At 36.5% G+C, this 9,860-nt stretch overlaps 1 protein-coding gene across 1 annotated transcript; it reads left to right on the top strand.

Moving 5' to 3' along the window:
* The first annotated feature begins 1,015 nt into the window (after positions 1–1,015).
* On the top strand, positions 1,016–3,679 carry LOC132177079 (2-alkenal reductase (NADP(+)-dependent)-like). Its single transcript, XM_059589295.1, has 5 exons — positions 1,016–1,264; positions 1,429–1,606; positions 1,741–1,907; positions 2,991–3,073; positions 3,301–3,679. Exons 1-5 carry the CDS (start codon positions 1,016–1,018, stop codon positions 3,677–3,679), a joined length of 1,056 nt encoding a protein of 351 aa, XP_059445278.1.
* The last annotated feature ends 6,181 nt before the right edge of the window (positions 3,680–9,860 follow it).

Genomic DNA, 9,860 nt, shown 5'->3' on the forward strand with positions numbered 1-9,860 from the left:
CAACACATGGCTGGCGAAAGTGACCACTCTAATATTCTTTTGAGAAATATATACATGATATTCTAATATGTATGCTAAAGTCTAATTATTTGAAAATTCTTTCGTGACCACTCTAATATATAGTAAATTAATCAGCATTCACATTCAAGTTAATTTTTTTGACCTTTCTCTTTTGTCTCCTCATAATCTGTTTATCTTAGACATAGAAAAGCAGTAAAACGAAAGGTGATGGGCGCACTTGTTTTTATTATTGAACGATTGCCTAATTATATATATTGAAATGAATATATTCACGATTATTAGTAATGAAAAAATTATGTAATGATTTCAATATATGAAAATTTGTCCATAAAAAATAAATAAATAAACGTTGGACATGACAAAAATAACATGCAACTTACATATTTATACAATAATTAAATTTTATTAATTTGTTAATATATTTTGTTAGTTATATTCTTTAATATTTTATTTTTAACCCTTTTTTTTTTTTATACTCCCCAACATTCTTACTTTATATATTATATCAATCACTTTTGATTAGTTTTATTATTATTTAGACAAAAAATCAAGTACAAAACAAAACTCAACTCCAAACCAAAAACGTCAATACATGCCCATTGCCAAAGGCCATTTACTCATGAAGAATAAGTTTTATTTATTTATTGATTTATTTTGTGAGACAAGTGGAGAAACAAGTTGCCAAAGGCCATAAAACAAGTCATGAAGAATAAGTTAACTACGAAGATTACTGGCTAGGGTAGGCGCCGCCTGATACATATATAATAGCTATATGACGGACTTTTCAAGTGGATCGTCACCGCTGATCGACCCCTCACGTACGCACGGCCCAATTATATCCTCAGTGACATATAATGTGACGCAAATTTCACGTAACCAACATAAGCAGTGACATAAGCAATGAGATCCGTTTACTACAAAATCCCACCTCTTCTCCCACACCTTCCCATCGAAACACAGAGAAAGAAAGAGAAAGAGTACTGTTAGCTTAGCAATGGCGAGCGTTGATGGAGAGAAAGTAGTGAGCAACAAGCAGGTGATATTGAGAGATTATGTCAGTGGTTTTCCAAAGGAATCGGACATGTATGTCACCACTGGTACCGTTAAATTGAAGGTCCCCCAAGGTTCCAATGCTATTCTGGTGAAAAACCTCTACTTGTCGTGCGATCCCTACATGCGCGGCCTCATGAGGCCAGCCACGTCCATTAAGGCCTCCTACATTGCCCCCTTCAAGCCCGGTTCGGTCAGTGCATAGATTCTCTGACCCCTTATTTTGATTTTCTTTTGAAGTTCTATGATTATATACAACTGCAATATTTAGAAACTCGAGTTTTTTTGTTTTATTTTGTTTCTGGTTGATGTTTGTGTCAAGGCACAATTTATGAGCTTGATTTTTGAACTTGGCAGCCCATTACTGGACATGGAGTGGCTAAAGTTTTGGATTCTGCGCATCCAAACTTCAAGAAAGGAGACTTGGTTTGGGGAATGACCGGGTGGGAAGAATACAGTCTCATTACGGAAACTGATTTTCTGTTTAAAATTGAACACACAGACGTGCCACTCTCCTACTACACTGGAATTCTTGGTAATTAAGCTTAGTGCTTCTGGTTCTGTTTTGTGCTTGTTCGGCTGTCTTAAAACAGGAGATGTACGAATGCTTAGAAGCTCATTTGGTGCATATATATATAAATCTAACATTTTGATTATATATATATGTAGGTATGCCTGGTATGACTGCCTATGCTGGTTTCTATGAAGTTTGTTCTCCTAAGAAAGGAGAATATGTCTTCATTTCAGCAGCTTCTGGTGCAGTTGGTCAGCTTGTTGGACAGTTTGCAAAATTGTTGGGTTGTTTTGTTGTTGGAAGTGCTGGAAGTAAAGAGAAGGTACCTTTCTATTGGGATACATACTTTTCTCTTATCTACCCCTTTCTTTCTTTGATGCCTTTCATCTAGAGGTATTATTTAACTAATATGTGACAACGGTCAAGCTTAGGCTGCAGGTTGATATTTTCATTGAATATTGCTGTAATATTTTCTAGAAAATTCTAACAGAAAATAGATTTCAAGGTATATATATATATGCGTGCGCGCATGTGTGTTGTGTAGAGATGTACATGCGGGCGGATATTAACTTCCTGTACATGCGGATGCAGTTAGCAAAAGCCACTATCCGCATATATGGATGCGGATAACGGTTTTAGGGTATGCAGATGTGGTCACTGCATCCGCATACTCTTTATATATAATACAGTTTATATTTTTTTTCATATATATTATATTTTATAAATTAACCAAAACATATCGTTTTTTATTAGGTATATGTTATATGTACATTGTTTTAGGTTTATTTTTTTCTTCTTCAGAATGCACTCATTCATTTGGGCAAAAAGGCAAAAGTAATGTGAGCTCAACATATTTTCAAAACATATATTAAACATTAAGGCTTCAAAAAATTAGAACAAGTCCAAAACTCTAAAAACCAGATCAAATTATTTTTAGAATTGGTCGTAATAGAGATTCAATGAAGGCCCAACAAATTCAAGTAGGCATATTACTTAAAATACAGATAGCGGATAATAACCCAATAACTACGCATTTGTAGTTAGTAAAAACATGATGCATGCGGATACGGATCTAAAAGTGATATCCGTATCTTGCAAATGCGCCTGAGGATATTGCAAATAACTGCATCCGCATCCGCATCTACACCCCTAGCATGTTGTATGGCTTTGCTTTTGTTGAATTTGGCTGCCACATGTCCTTGATTCTCTTAAAAATTTAGAGAATGATGTATCTTCTTTCCCCACCCCACCCAAAAAAAAAAAAAAAAAACTCTTCTTTTCTTTTATAATTTTGGAGCGGGACTAGTGGGATAAATGTACCATTCACTAAAATCTTTTATTTTTGTGTTTTATTTCTTTTTTCTTTTTCTATTAATAAACTCATATTTCTTCTGTTAAAAACCAGGTTGATCTTTTGAAGAATAAATTTGGTTTTGACGAAGCTTTCAACTATAAGGAAGAGCCTGACTTGGATGCAGCTTTGAAAAGGTTAGTTTTGATTAAATAATTTGCTCTAAATCTTGAGTATTGAAGTAATAAGCAAGCAAAATAAAAAAATAAAAAAAAATAAAAAAATCTATTTGCGTGGATCTTTAATTAATTATCATGTTCCAGGAATTAAAAATCTCAATATCCTTAATAAGTGCCCCATCCATAAGAGTATGAATATTGTTTTGATCTTTGAAACACACATTATTGGCTCCTAATGACCACAGGTATTTCCCAGAAGGCATTGACATTTACTTTGAGAATGTTGGAGGTAAAACACTTGATGCAGTGCTCCTAAACATGAGAATTCATGGCCGCATTGCTGCATGTGGAATGATCTCACAGTACAATCTTGATGAGCCTGAAGGTGTGAAAAATTTGATGGATCTCGTGTACAAGCGAGTCTATATGCAAGGAATTGCAGTTTTTGATTACTATCACCTCTATCCCAAGTTCCTAGACACTGTGCTGCCTTACATCAAAGAAGAGAAGATAGTGTATGTGGAAGACATAACTGAAGGCCTTGAGAGTGGCCCGGCCGCCCTTGTTGGACTTTTCAGTGGTCGCAATGTTGGAAAACAACTCGTTGTAGTTGCTCGCGAATAATAGTTTTTAGCCTGTCTTTTGCACATGTTGGTGTTGTTGTTTGTTACTATCTAACTTAATTGGTAACACAGTTTATTTTGGCAAAATAAAGTACACTTATTTGGGAAGAATAAAATGTTTTACCTTCATGTATTCTCTATTTAGGGAAAAACAATAAATAGTATCTTTCTCCAAATAATGCAATCTTATTTATTAGGTAGTATGTTTCCTTCTACAGATAGAAAATGAATATGTAAGGTTTTTTTGTTGGTATGCATGAATCACACTAAAACATAGGATGTGTACAAAATGAAGAATAACAAGAACACAACAAGTAAGAGACAAGTATTTGCGTGGTTCGGCATTAACAATCCGACAAGGATCTCAACTTGTTTAATCTTACACTCTCAAAATGCATTTAAAAACCTTAACACCATGGAAGCACCTCAAATATCTTAAATCAACATATGTAGCCCAGATACATGTTACTTCATGCAGTCCAGCAAATTGATAATAAAAAAACCAAGCAGACTAGTCAGATTAAAACTACAATACATTTTGATCTATACTAATGCCAGATTAACGAAATCTTACTAGCATTAGAAAGCTAATTCAAATAACTACAATTTTGTTCTTTGCGAAAACATTTCAATTTCAATGTTTACTCAATCAAAATTGGTTGTCAACAGAATGACAAAAATCAATCTCATGTACAGATCTTGCTTGACTCTCGCTCGAACAATATTGCGATAGGAATTTCGCTCAACCCTACCTCAAGCAAGATTGTGACTAATTGTGGGAGAGAAACGTTGCACGACACTTGCATGACGTTCGCTCGAGCAAGACTGTGATTATTTTAATAAAGGGTAGCTTTGCAATTTTTCCTAGGGTTGCGTCCCTAATTTCCATTGAAGCAAAATAAGGGTAGCTTGTGTAATTGTACTCCAAATATAAAAAAGGGTTAAGTACGATCTAATTATAATTTAAGGATGACAAGGTTGGTTCTTGTTTGGAATAGTGTGAAGCCTTGGACTTTTGATGCAGCGTGACTTAGTGGACTGCAATGAAAAACATCAATAAGTAGTGGATAAATACTTCTACATCCTAATTCTATCAATGATCTAAGAAATCTTCTTGACAAAACTAGATACTCTCTAGGTTTTGAAGGAAAAGAGAGTAATAAACTCAACTCTGAGTAATTCTCATTAATAAAAATCAATAACCAACATAAACTGATAAACTAGAGGCTATAAGCATATATTTATAGCCCAAGACTCCTAAACCTAGTAAAATACGAACTATAGACGCCTAAAAACCTTAACCCTAATTTAATAACAAAATAACGTCCGCTCGACGTTCGCTTAAGCGCATGTGGGTGCTCGATCGCAGGATCGAGCACAGTACCAGGGGAAATCGAGCGTGTGCGCTTGATCAAAGGATCGAGCGCAGTACCAGAAGTCTTCTGCGATTTGCATCATTCTCCCCTTGTTGGAGAGAATTCGCCCTCGAGTTCGGCCGGCTCTTTTCATGGTCCTTCAGATGTCCAGTCAACTCATTCCACTCGGCCTTCCTCAAGATCAAGACAAGGCAACACCCCAAAATAAGCGTGACGCTTCTCATCATCGACATACCTCAATGTTTGTCGAGAAAGCCCCACACACAACTTGCAAATTCTTCGGATTTGCTGTACTTCTCTTGTTCCTTTTCCCTTCCACGTGCCATGAAAATACTCAAGAATGGGTCAGCCATTGTTTCCCTTGTGAACATATAATTTTTCTCATCCGCATAAAACTCACCATAGTCATTATTAGGAGAATTTAAAATATCTTCAACCCCAAGGAAATCAACATAATCACCCTCTTCACCATTAAAATTATGCACTTCACCTGAAAAGTCTTCATCAAACTCTTCATAATCAACGATGTCACCCGTGGGCTCTTCATCTTCCAATTGGTCATCTTCGTCGGGGTAGAGGCGCCAAACATGGGAAAAAAACCCATCTTCTTCGTACTCCCCTCTAGGTCGGATGCCAAAGGTCCTTCAATTGGATCTTACTCATTGACATCATCATCATAGGTCGGTGGAGAATCCCAATCCACAAACCCTAGTGAAGGATCTTCAACATCTTCATGCTCGAACTCTTCATTAGGGATCTTAGATTTCTGGAATTTTTCATCAACAGGTTCACCTTGCTCCTCCACATATAGATTTGGTTGATGGATTTGAGGTTCACGAATGACGGTCAAGTTTGGCTGTCGCGGCATCTCCGCCTCAATCCGTGCCCTCTGTCGTTGAGGTTGTGCCCTACGACTGACAACCCCATTATATTCATCCACAAAGCATGGATATGGTTGATAGGGATTGCCAAATTGGGTTGTGAGGGTCTGTAGCTTGTCCCACAGGATCTCTATCCATTCGTCCATGTGTTGCCACCAACGGATCTCTGTTTGACTCCTACTTTCTGTTGCCTCTCTAGGCCCCTCTTTTTTGTCGGAATTTTTTTCCTTTTCTTTTTGGGTGTCGAGCTTGACGCCTGCGTCCCTTGATATAGCATGGGCTTGTGCCGTTGGAAATTTCTTCCGCACTCCGTGCCCCGCATAAGAATTAACAGGTTTACTCTCAACAATAAATTTGTCTCCCGCCTCCATGTAACACGGTCTTGGTTGACGATGATGAGCGCTCGGACCATCCATGTCGTCTAAGTGATCAATATTTACCCTGTGTTGGGTGCGTGCACACCCCTTCTTCTGCACAATTAGACCACCAAACCTCTCCTCCATGTGCCACAAATGAATCGCTGGTTGCTCCTTACGTGCTGTCTCTATGTGCACGTGCACTTCGTTTATGTCCGTCAGATGGTTGCTCCTCCCCATTCATGGAAAGTAACTTGAGCTCTGATACCAACTGATGCAGCGTGACTTAGTGGGCTGCAGCAAAAAATATCAATAAGCAGTGGATAAATACTTCTAGATCTTAATTCTATCAATGATCTAAGAAATCTTCTTGACAAAACTAGATACTCTCTAGGTTTTGAAGGAAAAGAGAGGAATAAACTCAACTCAAAGTAATTCTCATTCATAAAAATCAATAATCAACATAAACTGATAAACTAGAGGCTATAAGCATAAATTTATAGCCCAAGACTCCTAAACCTAGTAAAATATGAACTATAGACGCCTAAAAACCCTAACCCTAATTTAATAACAAAATAACGTCGTTTTAAGCAATAAAATATGAAAAAATAACATTACGTCCCGTGTGCGCTTGATGTGCGCTCCAGCACATGTGGGCGCTCGATCTTGCACTCGATTGCAAGCTTGAGTGCAGTACCAGGGGAAATTGAGCATGCGCGCTTGATCGCAGAATTGAGCTCAGTACTAGAAGTCTTTTGCGATCTGCATCAACTTTTTAAAGATTTTCCTGTTTTACTAAATGTTTGAAGTGGGATAAGCGAACATTGAACATTGAAAATTGAAAGAATTCATTCATTTTTCAACCACCTTTTAACCATTCCAAAGTAAATAGATGAATCCACCATTGAATTTATGTGGGGTCTACATGAATCCATAAATCTAATGGTTGATCTATTAAATTTGTAGGATAAGATAGGGAAGATGAAAAAAATACTAACGTGAATCATTTCTCTTACTATTTAGATAATATTTAAATAAAGAAAAAAAATGTCTCATCTAAAATTACCGCCATAGGCCTCTAAATTTATTGAGCCGAGCCTAACTAACATATTATGATATTAACTAGTTAGTATATATATATTCCCAAGGGATAGCTCAATCGACTGGGAACCACTCCTCATAAAATGGAAGTCACTAGCTAGTTCGAATCCACCTCCCCTATTTTCTTCCCCTTGTGCGGACATGTAAAAAAAAAAACCAAAAACTAGTATGTATATATACAAACATATTAATATTAGTTTTTTTTTTTCAAATATATTGATTTTTTTTTTTTTTAGATCAGACTTGAACATGTGTCGCTCATGCAGATTCTAGAGACACAAGAGCACATCCCAATTGTTGGATTTATCTGGGCACATCCTAACCGTCCCTTTCTTGTCATCTGCATTAAGTGAATTCAACTACCCCAACTTACTTCAAAGTTAATCAAACATCAGTGAATATAAGAGACCATACACATCTCACCATTTTGATCATTCAATCCTATTAACCCTAAACACCATTAGAGAGCCTTGCATTTCTCTCTAGCATCGTTTCATTTTCTAGGTTACATTTCATTTTAGTTCACTTCTTGTCTACTCTTTTCTCTATCTCCTATTGACAAAACCTTGTCATAGATTCACAGTTCTGATGTCATTGTTTGCCTTCGTGCTAGTAGGTCTCTCTCTCGAACATTTTATGGGATCTATTGCTACTTTTCTTTTTTGTCAATTATAAATATATATAAGTTCAAGGTTTAAGTTTTGTTTTCCATGATGGATTTGAAATTCATTTGCACTTGTGGCTTCTACTTAGTGACGGTTTAAGACATTTTCGCAATGTCTTACTAATCTTTTCTATATTTTATTTTCCTTGCATAATTCAAAATTTTCAGATTTTCTCTTATTTTCTTGAGCTATTTCTTACATTTTATGGGGGAATGGAGATCCCAGTCGGCTAGCAATTTTTCATCTCCTTCAACCATTTTCTCACATTTTTCTAAATCAATTTTATTTTTTAACTCTTTTTTGCCCTACTTTCTCTTCTATCCCCAAGCTTTCTCTTTGATTTGATTTGATTTGATTTGATTTTATTTTATTTTTTTGCAGAAGGATAATACACTACCTTGAGCTCGAACCGAGTGCTTGAGTGGCTCGACTCAAAATTACGTTTATAGCAAGCTCAAGCTCGAGCCCGAGCTACTATATCTACCCAGTGAGTTGACTTCGAACAAAGGTTTTTCAGCTCAGCTAAAGCTTGGCTTGTTTATATGTCCTCTAAAACGAGCCGGTTCGAGATTGCCAAAACTCGGCTTGGTCTTGTTTATAGCTAGCCTTAGTTGTAATGATTAATGTTGATAGAATAACAGAAATCATATGTTTCCGCTGCTTTGTATTCTCTTTTTAAGGAGTACGGATCTCTCTGCCTTATTCCTTATGGAATGGAAATGAGAGGCAAACTGTGAAGTTAATTACCAGTTAATTAATTTTTCGGGCGCTATAGTAATATCCAAAAACAAAACCATTTTTATAAAATATACTTGGTTTTTAAAATCAAGGGAGTGTTAAATTTTTGTAAGGATAAAAATTTGACTAGTCCTTTGTACTTATAAACCGAGTCATTTTTATGTCCCCATGGACTAGTTTCAGTGGCGGAACCAGAAAATTATTATTGTAGGCGCCAAACTAAAATGATAAACATACTTTAAAACATAAATGGAGGGCGAAACTATGAAAAGACGATCATTAGTGTTAGTATTTTTGTTGGCTCAATTTGGTTCCAAAATGCAGAGGCTACTGTTTATGGGCTCAAACACTGATATAAAATGCTCAGAATCAAATCTCCACCAAGCATAATGTAGATTCATGTGTCATGAATGTCCCTGCAAAGTTTTAGCTCAATCGGACCACAAACACCCATCGATCAAAGCTGTTGATCAAGGATCGACAGAATTTCCAGATTGTAGTGTGATGATTGCTAATTTTCGCCCTCTGCAGTCCCTGTCAGGACCGCAGTTCAAGAAACTCTATTTATACTCTGTAAGGCCCTGTCCGAATAGCCCATTAACTTGTTCAGACACCCCATACCTATTATGCCCAAAAACATGTTTTTAGTGGGCCCAGGTTTAGCGTTTGATGTACTGATATATATACATTATTATAGAAGAGAGATGCACGAATTTTAGAACCCTAGAATTCGTGTGAGGCTATGCTTGAGTGATTATTTTGTTGTAAGCCAAATTGATTCCTCTTAGAGGATTTTTGTTAATTTTGATTGTGTGCTTAATTGAAGTCTATCAGAAGGGTCCGATAAATGAGAATTATATTGAAGAAGATTGTGAGCGAGGAGACAAGTTGGAGGCTTGTCGATCGTATAGAGCCAAGGTTTTGCAAAGGGTTGTAAGTGTTCCTAGTGTCTGTAATCTCTGGATAATCTTTTGATAGTAATTTCCTGGGTTTTGTTGCCTCGGAGATGTTTTACTTTTAAAACGTTTTCTAAAAGGTTTCCTCTTCGTCACCAAAATCTTTGTG

This window comes from Corylus avellana, chromosome ca4, assembly GCF_901000735.1.
Source record: "Corylus avellana chromosome ca4, CavTom2PMs-1.0".
NCBI lineage: Eukaryota > Viridiplantae > Streptophyta > Magnoliopsida > Fagales > Betulaceae > Corylus > Corylus avellana.